Source organism: Anastrepha obliqua, chromosome 5 (genome assembly GCF_027943255.1).
Source record: "Anastrepha obliqua isolate idAnaObli1 chromosome 5, idAnaObli1_1.0, whole genome shotgun sequence".
Lineage (NCBI taxonomy): Eukaryota > Metazoa > Arthropoda > Insecta > Diptera > Tephritidae > Anastrepha > Anastrepha obliqua.
The window spans coordinates 88796703-88817083 of record NC_072896.1 but is presented as its reverse complement, the minus strand read 5'-3'; the positions used below and the strand labels follow the sequence as shown (position 1 = coordinate 88817083).

Sequence of the window (20381 nt, the reverse complement as noted above, 5' to 3'; positions counted from 1 at the left end):
TTATATAAATGGAATCAGCGCAGTCCCCGAGACCATTGGGAGCTTAATATTGCAAAAAAATAAAAATACCAAATTTGTTTAATAATTAAAAAATTTATTTGTTGATGAAACGCCCTCTGGCGGGTTCGAGCTAGCGCATGCTGTCCAATTGGTGATGAAAAAACGAATGAATAAAACTATGAAATGGAAAAGTGAAGAGTGGAGGGGCGAAAGGCGAGCAGAGTGCAACAGCAATGAATATTACGTACATACTCTATAATAAGAAAGTACCGGGATTGTTTAAATAAAACAAAACAGAGTTAAATTTCAGGCAATTTATTTTATCTCCTTCAAAATATGATCCGTCCGAAGCAACACACATGTGCCAACGCTTAACCCAGTCTTCCATGCACCCGTGGTAGGAAGACGAAGGGATGACCTTCAGCACCTTCGTCGCATTCTCTTTGATCTCTTCTATCGACTGAAATCTCCCTCCACGAAGTGGTAATTTCAACTTGGGAAACAAAAAGAAGTCGCACGGGGACATATCAGGTGAATTCGGTGCTTGTACGATGGTATTTACTTGGTGTTTAGTTAAATAATCCAGCACAATTTGGGCTCGGTGCGATGGCGCGTTATCATCATGCAAAATCAAAGAATTGTTTGCCCACATTTCCGGCCGGCCAGGCAGGCACTAATAATCCGATGGCGCTAGAAAGCGACCGATGTGTCTTATAGTCCTACCAACATAACAAAAAACAAAAAAAAAAAAAATATATGGACCGGTTCCCATGTGCACGGTTCGTTTAAATTAAACATTCCCGGTACTTTTCATAGGGTATGTATCTACATATATCAAAATGCTCCCTTTGTTTCTCCTGCTTTGCAGAGTAAGTTAAAATATGTATGTATATAAACATACATAAGCATATTTAAGCAGGTGAGAGCGGAGCAGCTGAGTTAAAAAAAAATGTATTATATTATATCTAAGCTTTCTTAAGCGCTTATTTTAACACGTATGAGTTTAAGATCTTCGGGGATACACCCCTTTAAATTTTCTGCTTCATATCTTCGTGGAACATTTTAACCCTATAATTGCCATTTTAGACTTTCTTTCATCAAAGCTGTTTTGAACACGGGTTAAAAATAATCATTTACACTAAAAAAATTCTTATTAAATTCTAGTGCAGAAAGGCTGAGAATGGAGCTTTTATTTGAAGTCATTTTATACGTGATATTTTCGATAAATTAATTGCATTTGCTACCAAAAAAGTAATAACAAAATTTAATTTTTAAATTAAATTAAATATTAAAAAAATTAATCGACTCTTTGCACTAGCCCTACCTTCGGCAAAGTTAGTCTGGGAAATATCCTCTTCCATAATTATAAGCGTTTGTTCATGTTAACATTTTTGCAAAATTGTTGGTCTATGTTATGCTATTGAAGGAGAAATAAAATTCATTACGCCTTTACGGTATGGGATGTAACTGTTATATTGCGAACAATTGAAACAGCTTACAAGATAAGCGTTATGTGTTGCTGATAAAATAAAAGTAACAGTGTGAGAATTAAATTAATTTGTTTTTTTTTTTACTATAATTCTTATATGTATGTATGTAACTACTACGGTCCCTGAACATATATGTACAAAAATTATGTTATATTTAAGTTCAAATAAATAAAATAATTTCTCGGGTTATAACTTAAATAAAAAGCTTTGTCAATATTACGCACACAAGTGCCACCAACGATAATTGTGACAAGCCGCAACCGTTGCATAAATCTGTCTGGCACGCCACACACTCGTCACTGCTCGCTTCTGTGCTATTTCCTAGTTCATTCCGCACCGCTTCGCATGCGCTTAGGCCATAAGGAATAGCAATGCAACCGAGTTTCAATTTCTTTTCATCATTATCTGTGAATTGAAGGAAAGAAGTAAGAAAATATTACATATTACATACACATATTTATCAGTAAATATAATAATTATACGAAAAACTCACCTTGAACCTGTACACTATAGCACGCATACCCCTTTACATCTGCCTCGTCAAGTCGAGAAATTGAGCGGTAATTGCGAAGTAGAGTAGCTGATGCACTCTCTGGCAGAATTCTCCTTATTTCCTCAACTGCGTATGTGCGGCCATCATCTGGACAGTTAATTATACTTTTTTCATTGCAATCATCTCCCTCACATGTATAGCATAGAAGCTTATTCGCTATATTGGAAATGAGACAAAAATTTACGTATTTTTGTTAAAGTTGCTTTTTCATGCTGGAAAAGTACATCAAAATTATTGCAGATGACACGTTTTTGAATAGAATTTTGTTGTTTAACGCTCGAAGTGCAACTCGAAAACACAAGAAAACAATACCTATACACCAGTATAAATGCTTTTCGCGCCAAGATACGAGTTCTTCCCAATAACTAAACTTTATTACTCTATATATGAGAAGTGCAGGATATTCGGCGGCAGAATTCAGTTTTAAACTTAAACTTACTCCCTAACCGAGTTTTGTCATTCGTGCGGACTGTATTTGCCGCTTGAGGAGGCTTAGAGCACAAGTGCAAGCTAAGCAGGATAAAGTTCCAATAAGAACAATAAATCTCTACTACCAGAACAACGAAATACGTTTTGAAAATAGTCTTGGGAAAAAGAAATCCATTATGATATGGGAAGAAATCTAATAACTATTGACTGTAGATTCTATCTGAAAATATGATACAGGAATGAAAAGGCCAAGGAGAACCTGCTACTTATAAATGAAGATAACGAATTAAGCATTTACTTACCGGGAGGTGTGGTTGTAGGAGAAGGTGTACTTGTATCATCAGTTGACTTGGAACTGGAAGTTGAGTCCGTGTTTGAAGAGCTACCTGTAGTATCGTCTGTTGTGTCGGCCCCAGGCGATGCAGTTGTGCTGACTGTTGTATCACCACCAGGCGAAGCAGTTGTACTAACTGTTGTATCACCAGCAGGAGAAGAAATTGTGCTAACTGTTGTGTCATCACCCGGCGAATCAGTTGTGCTGACTGTTGTATCACCAGCAGGAGGAGAAATTGTGCTAACTGTTGTGTCATCACCAGGCGAATCAGTTGCGCTGACTGTTGTATCACCAGCAGGAGGAGAAATTGTACTACCTGTTGTGTCATCACCAGGCGAATCAGTTGTGCTAACTGTTGTATCACCAGCAGGAGGAGAAATTGTGCTAACTGTTGTGTCATCACCAGGCGAATCAGTTGCGCTGACTGTAGTATCACCAGCAGGAGAAGAAATTGTGCTAACTGTTGTGTCATCACCCGGCGAATCAGTTGTGCTGACTGTTGTATCACCAGCAGGAGGAGAAATTGTGCTAACTGTTGTGTCATCACCAGGCGAATCAGTTGCGCTGACTGTTGTATCACCAGCAGGAGGAGAAATTGTACTAAATGTTGTGTCATCACCAGGCGAATCAGTTGTGCTGACTGTTGTATCACCACCAGGCGAAGCAGTTGTACTAACTGTTGTATCACCAGCAGGAGAAGAAATTGTGCTAACTGTTGTGTCATCACCCGGCGAATCAGTTGTGCTGACTGTTGTATCACCAGCAGGAGGAGAAATTGTGCTAACTGTTGTGTCATCACCAGGCGAATCAGTTGCGCTAACTGTTGTGTCACCAGCAGGAGGAGAAATTGTGCTAACTGTTGCGTCATCACCAGGCGAAGCAGTTGTGCTAACTGTTGTATCACCAGCAGGAGGAGAAATTGTGCTAACTGTTGTGTCATCACCCGGCGAATCAGTTGTGCTGACTGTTGTATCACCAGCAGGAGGAGAAATTGTGCTAACTGTTGTGTCATCACCAGGCGAATCAGTTGCGCTAACTGTTGTGTCACCAGCAGGAGGAGAAATTGTGCTAACTGTTGCGTCATCACCAGGCGAAGCAGTTGTGCTGACTGTTGTAACACCAGCAGGAGGAGAAATTGTGCTAACTGTTGTTTCACCAGTAGTAGATGCGCCTGTACTCTCTGTTCTAGTAGTGTCTTCTGTGAGGAGAAATTAAATGAAACATTAATATAATATTTATTTAAAAAAGAACCTAAAATCTGTGCTGCAAGATACAAATATGAAAACATTCCTGTTTTTTGACATAACATTGTTTGTTGTATAATAAGCTCCAAATGAGTTCCGTTTGATGTAGGCATGTTTTTCTCTTGTTTTTGCATTCTTCGTTTGTCGTTGATGCTTCGAAACCTTATTTGCACTTTCGCCAAAATGTATGCCAAGATATGCATTTATTATTATTGGGCATGTAGTCGGCGTAAGTGTAAACTATTCAATTCTATTCTAACTATATTCTATTTGCAGAAATCCGCGCAAAGGGAATAAGCGTTTGACTGACATTCACCTGGGAGTAGTCAGAAAATATACGTTTTAGGACCTTTTATGGACTACGATTAAGGAGGATGTAGCTGGAATGTTCGAACCTTTCTCCGGCTGGTTGGTCGGTTGTTGCTCTCTAAAGGCAAAGGCTGATATTAACGCAACCTGGGTAATGTAATAAAAGTGATAAAGTGAGAATATCATCAGACCCTGAGATGTTCACTACAGTAAGTTCGGAATTTGTCATAGAGTATTGCATTTTCGATCATTACAGTGGGCGTGTACATCACCACTGGCCGCATGAAAGCGAGATTCTTCGACAATGCTTGAATCACACTTGTGAACGCTGCCCTTATCACGACAAAAATTGCGCTTTATTCTCTATTTTAATCACAATTTTTATTTTAATTTAGAACTTTGGCTCAATTCGCAAATCTTAATTCGTGTTTATTTTTACTTTGCGATCAGCTGCTTTTTCACTTGCAAACAAAAAAAACTTGCAACTTTCTCTCAAAATGAAATGCCAGTTTGCTTTCTCACTTTCCCCTCCTTTGCAAGTTTTGGTATACAGGGACACCAAAACTAGGTAATTTGTAATAATTGTCACAAATTATTTGCTTCATGAACAGATCTGATGTTGCCAAGAAGATTCCTAATTTCACTGTTTCTTGCGCATGGCTACACATAGACATTATTTATTTCAGCGAGTATGTTTCGTGAAATGTGAAGTGGGGTATAACCACAGTTTCATATAGCCATTCATTTAGTTCGCCCAAAACTGGTGAGTAATTAAAATACGGCACTTACTGAAATCAAATTCTCACAGAGCGAAACATGTGTACGGCTTGTACGCAATTGGCTGATAATAATGGAGATATGGGAAATTATCAATTTGTGAAAATTCAATAATTGTCATGTGAACATACGCGTACATACATACATACATATGTATGTACAAATATAGTAAGTATATATGCATTCATCTTGAGCAACTTGGTATTTTGTAGAAAATAGAATTTATCTTAGTTAGCACAGAAAAGTTTGTTTGCATGCGCAATGGCGTGCTGAAAATGTGTTTTTGGGAACATACTTAAGTACATATGCATGTTTTTAGGTATGTACATATGAATGTTATAGTACAGTTGGTCGGCTGGTTGATGTGGCGATTGTTTTTACGACTAATTACACGTAGCGCGAACTGTGCTATTTTCTTACCACAACTCCCAGCATGGCCAGGAATGAAGAATTTATCTCAACATAGACATAAAAACGTGGAAATTTTCTTTGAAACAGCATCGTTAAAAAGCTATTGCTAACACTCAAGGAAGTAGAGTGTTGCCACCTGTTTGCATTAAAAAAATAAATTTATTAAAAAATAAATTTATAAAATAAATAAATTTATCAAAAAAAAGTATTAGAAAAAAAGTATTACGTATGAGAGAAAAATCTATTAAAAAAATATTTTTTAATAGTGTTGCCACCTTAATTTTATGGCAAAATTAGTAATTTATCACACATTTCCGTTTAATATTAAGATATATGTCAAATGATAAGTGTCTAAGCAAGCTTTAATAGAAAAAAATATTTTGAACTGGTGTTGCCACCTAATTTTAAAGAAAAATTTTATTTTATAACTAAATTTATGTATTACAAAATAGCCACAAGTATTAGAAAAAAGTATTACGTATGAGAGACAAACGTATTCAAAAGAATTGTTTTAATAGCGTTGCCACCTTAATTTTAAGCCAAAATTAGGAATTTATCACACATATCTGTTGTATATTAGGATAAGTATGGCTATCAAATAAGTAAGCTTTAATAAAAAAAAATTTTTAACTTTTTTTTTTTCGAAATTGATTACAAAAATAGATTATTTTTTGTAAAAATATATATGTACTCAAATTAGTCCAATAGTGTTTTGAAAAGGCGTTGCCACCCAATTTTAAAGAAAAAATTATTTTTATAATCAAATTAATGAATTAAAACCAAATGCATTAAAAAATAGCAATAAGTATTAGGAAAAAGTATTCGGTAGTACAGAAAAACTTTTAAACACAATCTATTTTGATAGCGTTGCCACCTTATTTTTATGGCAAAATGAGCAATTTATCGAGCATTTTAGTAGAATAGTAAGACATATATCGCTATCAAATGAGAGGTCTCTAAGTAAGCTCTAATAAAAAAAAACAAAATTTAACTGGCGTTGCCACCTATTATTTGGGAATAGTGTATTAAAAAATAGCCGTAAGTATCAGGAAAAAGTATTTGGTACTACAGAAACTACTAAACAAAAACTATTACACAAAATTTGTTTAATAGTGTTGCCACCTTAATCCATATATCTTATTACTTTACTGAACTGTGTGATAAATGGTTATTTTTGCCATAAAAATTATCTATTTATCACACAGTTCAGTAAAATAATAAGATATATGGAGCTATAAAATGATAGATGTCTAGGTAAGCTTTAATAAAAAAATTATTTTGAACTGGCGTTGCCCCCTATTTTTTTGTAAATTCATAACAAAAATATATTTTAAATTGTAAAAAAAAATGCTAACCTAAATCAATCCAATAATATTTTTAAAAGGCGTTGCCACCTAATTTGGAAGAAAGAATAATTTTATAATAAAATAGATGTAAATTAATTAAAAAGTATCTATTAAGTATTAGAGAAACATCTATTCGAAAAGAAAAATTCTTTAATAGCGTTGCCACCTATTTTTTTGGGAAGTTCATAACAAAAATATATTTTTAATTGTAAAAAAAATATGCGTACCTAAATCAATCCAATAATATTTTTAAAGGCGTTGCCACCTAATTTGGAAGAAACAATTAGTTTTCTTATAAAATTAAATATACTTATTCTCTCACTTTTTTATAATAAAAAATTTGTTAACTGAAAACAAAAATTGTTTGCCTTTTCCTTTCAACAATTTAATGTTACGGCAGGCGTTTTAGACGAAAGTGTTTGTCTGTAATTACTATTCGGTAGTGTCCGAGAGTACTTTTTTCATAAAAATCCTTCGCGTAGGAAAACCATCTGCCGTTCGAAGGCAGCATTAATTTTTATGTCCCTCCATTTGTGGCACAACATCAAAACGCAAACTAGATCAATTAACTGATTTGCGTTTTTTTGTTTTTTTGATAGGTTGCCACATTCCAACCAAAATTGTATTGCCACTGCTTGACATTTGTAAAAATTTGCATAAAATTTTGCGTTAAATATTTATTCAATGGTGCATAAACCTTAGAAATAAAGTCTCTCTGAAAAACACCAAGCAAGTGAAAGAAAAGTTGATCAATCAACTATTAGACGACTGGAACATTGCTTATGGATTCGTTCATTCGTACATTCTAGTTACTAATTTAGGTTTGAGCCGCGTTGCTGCTAAGTGAAGTAAATTTGCCAAAATTAAAGGATTTGTGGGGAATAAAATCGTGGATGTTGCTCCATGATAACGCCATCTTTGTCCGTGTATTTTTGACCAAGAACGAAACCAATACCATCCAACATACATCGAATTCACCTGCAGGGAGTCACTCGAATCAGGCTTGAGGTCTTTGGCACTGAGGTGTTAAGAAGCGACCACCTTGATTCCTTGCCATCATAAGAACTACCCAAATTTCTTCGGAGGTCGGGTCGATTTAAAATAAAAATGGAACCCGAGTGCAGAAAAATGGACTCAATGTTGTCGGAAAAAAAACTTTTATTGTTTCTTGTTGCCCAAGAAGGTCAGCCTACCAGATGACAATGATTTCTGCCTTAAAGACGCTCGCTTTAATAATCGCATATACTTTTCGATATGAAGATATGTTGAATTCAAAAATTGGCCATATGTTTTCGTAGGACTGGCATTGCCGAAATTGCAGTTGGAAAAATATGGCTATTCTGCAGGGTCAGAATTGAAGGCCTCTGGAGAGTTTGAAGCAATTTTCGATTCGAACAGCGACGTCAATATCCAACAATGCGTGCTAAAATAGCTGGATGGCCTAATCGTTTGAAGCTTTGTGTAAATGGCGACCATTTGGAATGAAAATTTTAAAAGTATTCTAATTTCACATCTTTAACGGACTTAACTTGTAATAGAATTTATGGCAAAACTACATAAGTAAAGTAGCGAGAACCTCTTCCGCTGGAAACATTCGTGCAACAGATGCTGCGCTCAAAGAAAATGTGAAATGAGGTCGACTATGAAAAATATGAGGCGGCTGGAAAACTGATACTTGAGGGTACTAACTTTTGAGGGTAGTCACGCTCGGAGAGGAGATGCGAATAAATACGCTTAGCCTGGTTTTAAAAGGCGCATAAAAGTACTTGCATTTTTCTCGGAGATTTCTTGGCGATAAACGAGTCAGAGCCGCATTTAAGAAAAATTTCCTAACGTTCGGATAATATTATATTTAGCGTTTGGAATTAGCGTATAGCGAATTCTTCCTGAATTCCGGCTGCTGGACCAATTGAGTGGTAGTGATGCACAAATACTCGCCTATAATGGCTATAAGGGGAAATTCTAGTCAAAATCGACCAAACAAACTTTTTTTGTATTGCTTTATTTTCATCCTTAAGGTCTTAAAAATGTGTAGGCAAAAGCATATTTCCCTATCTAATTGATTTTACGAGTTATAGCGTTTGGACGAGAAAGCGCGTCGGCCGAAAAACAGGTAGAAGCGCGCGCTCGGAGAACTTTAAACGCGTTTTTCTCCAAACACATTTTTTTTGCGCGCGGGGCGCGATTCCGCTTCAACGACTTCACCGATTTCGACGTTTGGCGGCTCAAATTAAAGCTTATTCAATTTAGGAGGCCGTCAGGAAGCGTTTTTTGTCAAAAAAATGTTTAGTATTGTTTTTTTAACGTTATATATACATATATATAATGGGCGCGTACACCCTTTTCGGGTGTTTGGCTGAGCTCCTCCTCCTATTTATGGGGTACGTCTTGATGTTGTTCCAAAATGAAGGGTCCTCCAGTTTTACGCCGACTGCGAATGACAAATGGGTTTTATGAGGAGCAGAAACCTTCTGTGATTTGCCATTGCCTGCCGAGGGGCGACCGCTATTAGAAAAAACTGTTTATATTACACGGAGATTTGAACCTACGCACTTCCGAATGGTAGTCACGCACCAACCCATTCGGCTACGACGGCCGCCGTTTTTTGTTTAACGTTAAAGAGAGGCAAAAAAGGTGTTTTTTTTTTCAAAGGGTCCCCATTTTTTTAAAGGGTTTTTTAAAAATTGGCAATTCATAAGGCCCCCAAATTTCATCTACTTTAAAATTTTTTTTGGTTTTTTCGTTTCAGATCACTTTTCAGGACTGCAGAGTGCACGACCGTCGTCAGTGAGTGCTGGAGCTGCCATTTTGTATTATTTTTACTCTAAAAATGTTTGTAAACTTTTTCAAATATAGACAAATAAATGCCACAAAACTTAAAAAAAAAATACGTACGTATGTACTCTAAAAAAAAAATCATGAAATTACGCAGATTTTTTGGCCTTTGGACTAGAATCTCCCCTTAAAGACCTTTAGAATATATCATATCTAAATACGGCGTCGTCCGTCAATCATATTTGTCACTTGTGCACTAGGCAGCTGCAGTATACAACAAGAAAAGCAATGGAGTGCGTAAAGAACGAAACAGAGATTTTCATCACTTAAAATAATTTTTTTATTAAGTAAAAAATTAATTAAAAAAAAAGAAATCGGGTGATTAATTTTGCGCCACCTTGTGAATCTTGACCTTGATTTTCTCTGATTTGTTTCTTTACGCTGAAGTGAAATAAGCTATTCAAACAGAGTTGGATGATTAATTTTGCGCCTTCTTGTAAATCTTGACCCGTGCTTTCTCTGATTTTTTTACACCAATCGCTGAAGTGAAATAAGCTAATTTAAACAGAATTCGATGATTAATTTTGCGCCACCTTGTAAATCTTGATCAGTGCTTTTTCTGATTTTTTTACACCAATCGCTGAAGTGAAATAAGCTAATTCAAACAGAATTGGATGATTAATTTTGCGCCACCTTGTAAATCTTGACCAGTGTCGTCTCTACTTGCTGTCGATTCAGGACACCAATCGCTGAAGTGAAATAAGCTAATTCAGCAAAATTGGATGATTAATTTTGCGCCTCCTTGTAAATCTTGAGCCGTGCTTTCTCTGATTTTTTTACACCAATCGCTGAAGTGAAATAAGCTAATTTAAACAGAATTCGATGATTAATTTTGCGCCACCTTGTAAATCTTGATCAGTGCTTTTTCTGATTTTTTTACACCAATCGCTGAAGTGAAATAAGCTAATTCAAACAGAATTGGATGATTAATTTTGCGCCACCTTGTAAATCTTGACCAGTGTCGTCTCTACTTGCTGTCGATTCAGGACACCAATCGCTGAAGTGAAATAAGCTAATTCAAGCAAAATTGGATGATTAATTTTGCGCCTCCTTGTAAATCTTGAGCCGTGCTTTCTCTGATTTTTTTACACCAATCGCTGAAGTGAAATAAGCTAATTCAAACAGAATTGGATGATTAACTTTGCGCCACCTTGTAAATCTTGACCAGTGTCGTCTCTACTTGCTGTCGATTCAGGACACCAATCGCTGAAGTGAAATAAGCTAATCCACATCATTGCATGCAAATTACAAAATTTACTCCTTCGTTGGTTTTAATTTGTTTCAAAATAATTTGACACAGAAATTTGTAAGAAATGCTAAAGTTTTATGAATTCATTATTAATTTGAATTAATTATCAATTAGAATTAATTTACTTCTTGCTTTCATTTCACCAACACTTCATTTTCACTCTCACTTTAACATTTCGTGTTTTACGCTCACCTGCAATTGTGGCGCCGGCAATGATTGCCAACAGTAAAAACACGGTAAGTAGCTTCATTTTGAATTTCTTTCTCCTTTCTCGAGCGATATTTTATGGTTTTGAAATCGACTGATTATCCTTAGAACAGAGCTGCTTTTTTGGCTTTTGTTTTTGTTTTTTTTTTTCGTTTCTTTGTGTTTTTTTTGGAAGTATACAAGCATATATTTGTACGTATATCAAAAGTGAATTCCCGTATTTAGTGAGTTGAATTAATTTCCTAATTTCTATATTTCACTCGCAGCGTAGGCGCGCGAGACGTTACGGATTCTGTTGTCGCCACCGTTTTGCCTTTGAGACTAAATTCGTTAGAGTTTGCCGTTATGACTACCATGAAAGTTGAGTGTTACTTGGCTTTTATCGCCTCTGCATTAAAGTGGTCCGTTAGAAATCGTCCACACCCTTAGGCCACGCCGCTCTGGTCTATATCTCTTATCAGTTCTAATGCTGGCAATGCAAGCAGGTGTCAATGACAAAAGAGGAAAACAAAAAACAAAAAATCGCTGGGTAGGCGCGAAAGTCGATGTGTGTGCGTGTAAGTGTGTGATTTGGGGCTTGCAAATTTTGCTGTTGTGATTGGTGTCTATATGTATGTGTGTGCGTGTGTATGCACTGCATACCAAATACTTACATACATACGCACATTTGTATACACATCTGGATATTTTGTACACGTTTTCCAATAATATGACATTTTTTATTTCCATTTTTATTTTTATTTTAATTTTATATATTTAGTTTGGGTTATTTGGCAAACAAGTTGTGTATGTAACATAACGGTACACTGTTACACACGAGTGTATGACGCAATTGATATTGTTAAAAAAAATCGATCAGTTAATAAACTAATAACCGGCAAACCTAAAACGACTTATTTTTGGGATTTTGTTTTTGCATGTGAGAATGCGGAAGTGGTGAGAAAATGCTTAGATCATCTGTAAGAGAGAAATTGTATGCTTAGTTAAGAGTTTTGATTTGCAATCGAGATATTTAAAGTTAAGTTAAGTTAAAAAAAAATAATAATAATAACGCCTTAGATACAGGCCCACCCTATAATAAATTAACCAATGCCAATTAGTAATAATTTTTTTTTTAATTTCTATTAAATGCTAATCAGATTGGAGGTGCTTTTTCCAACAGCGTTTTTTGACAGATCACCCGTGACAATTCTGAAAGTATCTACTTATGAGTATTGCGTTGGGGAATAGGTTCATAGCGCTTTTATATTTTCTTTTATCTTACAACGATTTGTTTACTGTTTGACAAAGGGTAAGTATTCATTTGATAGAACTCTTTCTGCTCTACAAAACTATTAGGTGCGCAACTAAGTTCCCGCTGTTTGTCAATAGATGTCGCCAGCAATGTGTGCTAGTCGATTCTCACATAACCTAAAGGTCATAAACCAAGCTTAGACGTATGGTAAACCAACTGCTTCGACACATTAGTGATTTTGTTTTGGTATCATCTCGGTGAAAACACCAAAATTAAGAAAAACATTTTTCTAATAGCGGTCGCCCCTCGGCAGGCAATGGCAAACCTCCGAGTGCATTTCTGCCATGAAAAAGCTCCTCATAAAAATATCTGCAGTTCGGAGTCGGCTTAAAACTGTAGGTCCCTCCATTTGTGGAACAACATTAAGACGCACGCCACAAATAGGAGGAGGAGCTCGGCCAAACACCCAGAAAGGGTGTACGCGCCAATTATTATTTTTTTTTTTTTTTACTTTAAGTGAAACAACGTGCCGAGATTGGTTCCGTCGTTTCAAAGACGGTGATTTTAATGTTGACGACGGTCTGCATGAAGGAAGGCCAAAAACCTTCGAAGACGCTGAATTGGAGGCATTGCTCAATGAGAATCCGTGTTAACCGCAAGAGGAGCTTGCTTCAGTATTAGCTACCGCCAATCCATTTCCAAACGATTGCATGCTTTAGGAATGATTCAGAAACAGGGGACTTAGTTTCCTTATGAGTTAAAACCAAGGGATGTTGGACGTCGTTTTTTCGCCTGTTAACAACTGCTCCAGCGGGGAAAAAGGAAGCGTTTTCTTCATCGCATCGTGACGGGTGATAAAAAATGGATTCATTACAGCAATCCAATGAAAAGAAAGTCATGGGGACAGCCCAGTCATGCTTGTACGTCGTCGCCTCGCCCGAATATTCGCTCTGCGAAGGTTATGCTATCTATTTGGTGGGACCAAGTTGGTGTTATTTATTATGAACTCTTAAAACCAAGCGAAACCATCACTGGAGATCGGTATCGACTTCAATTGATGTGATTGAGCCAAGCACTTCGCGAGAAGCGGCCGCAATATGCGGAGAGGCTAAAAGAGTGATTCTACAGCATGACAACGCTCGTCCTCACGTTGCCAAACCCGTTAAAACCTACCTGAAATGGGAAATCCTACCCCACCCGCCATATTCTCCAGATATTGCGCCGTCCGATTATCACCTGTTCCGATCGATGGCACACGGTCTAGCTGACCAGCAGTTCCATTCATATGAAGACATTAAAACATGGCTTGATCTGTGAATAGCCTCAAAAGATTAACAGTTTTATCGAGAACTTAGTTGCACATTTTTGAGTTATTTAATTTTTTATCAGTTTTGAGGCATAGAAATGGAATACCCAGGAGGCAAAAGTCAATACTTTCGACACATGCTATTATTTGCTTTTCATCGAGGTGAAAAAGCTCCCGAAGCGGCCCGGGACATTTGCGACGTGTATGGAGAAAAAATGGTGTGCAAAGTTCAAAAATGGCGACTTTGACGTCGATGACACGTCTCGCAGCGGAACGGAAGGCCTTCTGAATTCGATGAAGAACGTCTCAAATCACTTTTGAAGGCGAAGAACGGTCGCCAAATCAGTCGTGAATTGGCGGAAAAAATGAACTGTGATCGTGAAACGATTCTCAATCCCCTTCATTCAATGGGATTTACCGAAAAATTGGGAGCCTGGGTGCCTCACGAGCTCAGCGAGAAAATCAAAGAAAGTCGCCTCCAAATTGCTTTTCAGCATTTCGCCGGCCATCGAGCAACACGCGGCCATAAGCAGCGCTTTTTGTATTGAATCGACACAGGAGATGAGAAATGGCGCCTAAACATCAATATGACTCAAAGAAAGGAGTGGATGGCTCCAGGAGATACGTCAAAGCCGAGTGTCAAGACGGATCTTCATCCAAAGAAAATCCTGAAATGCATTTGGTGGGACTGGGAGGGCATGGTGCACTGCAAAATGCTCGAAAAGAATGTCACGGTCAACAAGGAGCTCAACACTGCCCAGCTTCAACGCGGTAATGAGGCTATTCGACTGAAAAGACCTGATCAGCATCCGCCGTATTCTCCGGACCTTGCACCGGCCCATTATTTTCAAAGCCAATTGAGCAGTGAATGGCGAACGCTATCGCGCTATAATAAACGGCATTTCGTTCCAAGAAGACGGTGGACGGCGCTACTTGCCATACAGCCCGTGAAGCAATAGGTTTACTTTGTCGTCGGTTCGGTTAGCAATTTATCTCTCGTCTCGGACCAATGGATTGGCCACCAAGATCGTGTGATATCACACCTTTGGACTTTTATTCGTATGGGTAAGTAGAGTCTAAATGCTTTGTGGATAAACCAGCTTCGATTGAGGCATTGGAAGCCAACATTACTAAAGTTGTTCACGAGATACCGACCGAAGTCCTCCAGCGAGTCATCCAAATGTTTGTTTACGGAGGGCCGATTTACGGCGCAGTTGCGGCCAACATATGAAAGGGATTATCTTTAAAAAATAAATGCCAGGAATGGTTCTACACAAGAATAATAAAGATTTCCTAATGAATTGGAATTTTCGTTGTTTTATTTTTTTATTTAAAATCCCATACCTCTAAAATGATCACCCTTCACTTGCACTTTCGCCACCCTGTATAAACGTTTTGATTTAAAATTTGCTTAGCTACTATCTCGTATTCAATTATTTCCTCTTTACAATTAATTACTAATAAAATTTAATTGAATCAATTAAACGATTGAATTTCCTGTATATTTGAGTACTTTGTTATCGCTTTATGTCTTTAATTGAAGGAAACTAATAATAACTAACAGTGATTATCGAGTTTTTTCACTCACAAAGAAACGAAGATATGAAATAGAACCTTTAGTGAGTAATGTTTTGAGTGCATAATTCATTATAAATGTGAAATTTTTGATATTAAAAGATGGTTTTCAACAAATTCTACGAAAGGAATATCCTAATTCTCGCCTGGCTGACAAGCTTTAGAAAATAATTCAAAAGTTACGAAGGCTATTCTATATCGTGTCGGACATGCCCTCTCACCTGCAATTGCTACAACTCTGCATTCATGGTGTGGCTACCAAAGCAGCCCTTAGTATAGGGGAACTTGGGGAAGTGAAGAAGAAGTGGCAGTCGGTCTTTAAATCAATTCACTTAGACCGTTGCCCATCCATTGAGATCTAACTATGGGTGATTTGAAAATCGTGGTTCAATTGCTCAGTTAGATGTCGAACACCCTTCATCTGGAGATCTTATCATGTCTGTCACATAACTTGAATTGGAGTGCAGAACTCACGCGCAAATTCTATCTTAAGAGACTATCATAGACCATACCCAGGCTGCGTAATATTGAACTTAATATTGGGTTTGTACTTAATCACCTTTTTTGGGTTCTTTCTCTAGGCATTGTAACTTGATTAAGGCTATCAATAAAAGGTGTACCAAAGTTACAAAAGTTTGGGCAGCTATATACGAGGAAAATAAATCGTTTCCTATTCATCATTGCCCTAGCAGTCGTGGTTATTGCTAAGGCACACAATTCAGTCTAAAAGTTTGTCTCTAACTACTCGACACTTTGACTTGTAATATGCTGAAGTGATAAAACAACCAAAAAATCCTCGATAGAGGGCATTACTCCCGTCCCTGCCTTCAAAATGTATTTAGATTCAAATCGTATTTATTGTCTTCTCGTTTAAAAAAGTTCACACGAGAGCATGGAAATAAGATCACAGTTGCTCAGAAGAAATTTGAATATTTATATATGTATGTAAATATATTTAGGGGCCGACTTTCTTTATAGAATGTAGTTAAATCAGCATAAGATACAAATACTCTTAAACATCTTATCCTCTTAGTATTCGATTGTCATACTCGTATCACATCTGATCTGCATTGCGATTTCGAAAAATGTGAATGCTGACCATTTGCTTCAAGAGAGTTGCTCTTGAGTGGCTGGAATGGAAAGAAAGGATTTGCTAATATTCTGTATTGGAAAAATCAACACAATTAAGCGGATAAACCATTTCGCTTTGCTTTTCAACCCGAAACGATTTGCGAAGCCGTCCTACATTGAAGATTTCTTCAGTCTTCTTCATACAGAAATGGTACTTTACTGTTTACTACCTAATTACACTGTGCGACAAAATGGGTCTAAAACAGGGCGCGAATGCGTTACAGCTATTATGAGAGAGGTAAAATACTGAATCACCAAATGTTTTGCCCCTTAAACATCACAAGTTTTTTACAATATATTGAAGTTTACCTAATTTGGCCTCAAGCGGATCTAAATTATTTGAAAAAAAAATCGTCTAAAACTACATTTACCATTAATATTGTCTTTAAGACTTTTTAATAAAATTTAATAGCGTATATTTTTGTAGAACATTTTTGCCCAATATTGCTTACCTATATGGACCCTTATTTGTAAAAATCTGAGAAATATTAAGTTTGGTTGAAATGTTTCACATAAATATTTCCTGGATAAATTCAATAGAGGTCTTCTCGGATGAAAAGAGGATGTAGTAACGGTAGTGTACAGTAGTGTACAGTAAATTCATTTATTTTACCTGCTGCTTAATGTCATTAACTGAATGGTCATTACAGTCTTTTTATACATTAAATAATTACAATACCTAAAAAAAGGCGCTTACAATCGTTTTGGGAGTTTGGTCGAGCTCCTCCTCCTATTCGCGGCGTGCGTCTTGATGTTGTTCCACAAATGAAGGGTCCTCCAGTTTTAAGCCGACTGCGAACGACAAATGGTTTTTATGAGGAGCAGAAATACACTCGGAGGTTTGCCATTGCCTGCCGAGGGGCGACCGCTATTAGAAAAAACTGTTTATATTACACGGAGATTTGAACCTACGCACTTCCGAATGGTAGTCACGCACCAACCTATTCGGCTGCGGAAGCAAAAAGTAAGGTGAACTTATTTGTCAAACTTCGCGGTATTAAAATTTCGCTCTAGTTATTTTTTTCATGAGCTGGCAGCACTGTTAATAACATCTGGGCCAACTTTCAAGTGAATGTCATTATCAGTAATATATTTACGTTTGTGTTTACCAAACGACCAAGAGTGCATTTTTCGATTTTTACAATGTCTGATTTGATTGAGCAGAGCAGTGCCATCAAATTTTGTTTGCGGAATGAAATTTCGGCTGCGGAAACGTTTAGAATGTTGCAGAAGGCATTTGGTGATTCGACCATGTCGCAGAAAAATGTTTATAAGTGGTACAAAGACTTCAAAGAGGGTCGAGAACGTGTTGATGACTTGGAGCGCTCCGGACGACCATCGACGTCAACAGATGACCAACACGTCAATAAAGTGAAGGAGTTAGTGCTCAAAAATCGTCGGTTGACTGTTAAAGACCTTACTGATATGATCGGAATATCAGAAGGATCTGTGAAATACCATTTGGGCCTACGAAAAGTTAAATCTCGTTTGGTACCGAAAACTCTCAATTTCTTGGAAAAAAGTCGTCGCGTTGATGTGTGTGAAACAATGTTTTCAGACTATCAGGACAAGCTCAAATGCATCATTACGGGAGATGAGACTTGGATTTATGCTTACGACCCTGAAACAACCGACCAATCAAGCGAATATCGTGCTAAAGGCGAGGCCAGACCGAAAAGAGCACGTCAAAGTGGTTCAAAAATAAAGGTCATGATGACAGTTTTTTTCGATTTTCGTGGTGTGGTGCACTATGAATTCCTTCCACCTGGCCAAACTGTTAATAAGGAATATTATTTGAGCGTTATGCGTCGTTTACGTGAAGAAATTCGTCTAAAAAGACCAGAATTATGGGCCAACAACTCTTGGTTTTTGCATCACGATAATGCACCGTCTCACACTGCACTCGTTCTTCGTGACCATTTCGCCAAAAATTCCACGCATATCGTTCCGCAGCCACCGTATTCGCCTGATTTGGCTCCGTGTGACTTCTGGCTATTCCCAAAACTCAAGAGACCACTCCGGGGAACGCGTTTCGAGTCGATTCAGGAGATAAAAGCTGAATCGAAGAAGGTGCTGATGGCTATACCGGAAATGGACTATTTGGCATGTTTCGGGGATTGGAAAATTGGATTATTTTGAAGGGGGTGAAATTGATTTACAAGAATAAATAAAGATTTTTCATTTTACAATCACCTTACTTTTTGCCCACAGTATCACATATATATGTATGTATCATATATTATCATTATTTACATATGCAACTTTTTTGTTTCTAAGATAATTATATGTAAACATTAAAATAAAATGCCTGCTTTTAAATTTAGATCGGTAAATAATTTCAAGAGAAATTTTAAAATGATAAGAAATTAATTAAAAGGTTAAGTATCATGCGGGTATTTTGTTTAGTGTTTTGAGGTACTTTTTCATATACTTGTAGAATAAAAAAAAAGAATAACAAAGTCAATATTTTGGCTTTATGTTGTTTTTATTTATTATTAAATTGATTTACCCGAAAGTCCTCTGCGTTGGATGGGACTCCCAATAAACTTATAAAATATGGAGGGAAATACGCAAGCTTTTCTTACAAATTTTCGATATTAGGATTAGTACCTCAGCAGTGGAAGGAGTGAGTAAGCATGCCTGTCTTTAAGAAAGGAAACAAGAAGCTATTCACAAAAGTAATAGCCGACAATATTGCAAAAAAAGGCTTTAAAAAAGAATAACAAAGTTTCCGAAAAATCGAAAAATTGTAAACTCAATATTTGTTGCAAGTTAAATAGAGGATTTTTCAATAAGGGCGGGTACATGTTGAAATGGAATAAAGCAAGCTGTGTGTGAGTTATTGACAAAATTATTTTTTTTTTGAAAGGCGCATATATGCCATTATGTGTGAAATATGACATCATTCAAATGCCCGCCTCGGCTTCTTACGGTGGAACGGATCCGAGTGGTCCAATTTTCAATGACTCTTCCGCATAGATCCTGCTGAATTTGAGCGATGGCCTGTTATGTTCACCTTTAGAGCATCGATCGATTGTGGTTTATTTGCATAGACCTGAGACTTCAAGAAACCCCACAGGAAAAAGTCTAGCGGGGTGAAATCGCATGACCTTGGTGGCCAATTCACATCACCCCTGCGAGAGATAACCTTACCCTCAAATCGTTCATGCAGAATGTCAATCGTGGCGTTTGCTGTACGGCACGTAGCGCCGTCCTGCTGGAATCACATGTCGTCTAGGTCTATATGGTTCAATATGAGCCATAAGAAATTGGTAATCATCGTTGTGTAGCGCTCGCTGTTGATGGTGACCGCCTCACCAACGTCGTTTTCAAAAAAGTACGGACCAATGACGCCACCAGCCCAAAATCCACACCAAACGGTAACTTTTTGAGGATGCATTTTTACCTGGTGAACCTCGTGTGGATTGGTGTCGTCCCATATACTGCAATTTTGTTTGTTAACACAGTCATTCATCCAAAAATGCGCCTCGTCACTAAAGATGATTTTTCGTCCAAAACTGGGGTTCTCTTCCAAACGATTCGAAGCCCAGTCAGCGAACAAACGGCGTTGTCTATGGTCATCAACTTTGAGCTCCTCGGTCAATTGGATCTTGTACGGGTGTAGGCCCAAGTCCCGACGGAAAATTCGCCAAGTTAAAGTCTGCGAAAGGCCAAGTTCTTGTGCACGGCGAGGAATAGACTGCCTCGGGTTCTGCTGTACACTTTCACGGACCGCGGCAATGTTCTCGGCTGATCTTGCGTTCCTTGAACGTACAGGTGTTGGCTGATTATTTACTGACCCGGTCATCTCAAATTTGGCTACCAAACGTTAAAAAGTCGACTTTGAAGGGCCACCACGTCTACCGAAAAATGGGCGCAATGCGCGCAACGTTTGCGTTAATGAACACTCATTTTGATAATAAAGTTTTATCATTTGAACGTGCTGTTCAA

The 20381-nt window shown here is 37.4% G+C and overlaps 1 protein-coding gene across 1 annotated transcript; it reads right to left on the bottom strand.

The window, feature by feature from the left end:
- Window positions 1-1448: 1448 nt before the first annotated feature.
- On the bottom strand, window positions 1449-11227 carry LOC129248871 (polysialoglycoprotein). Its single transcript, XM_054888484.1, has 4 exons — window positions 11170-11227; window positions 2775-4004; window positions 1984-2199; window positions 1449-1895 (listed from the first exon to the last, which is right to left on the bottom strand). Exons 1-4 carry the CDS (start codon window positions 11225-11227, stop codon window positions 1684-1686), a joined length of 1716 nt encoding a protein of 571 aa, XP_054744459.1. The 3' UTR covers window positions 1449-1683.
- Between the last annotated feature and the right edge of the window lie 9154 nt (window positions 11228-20381).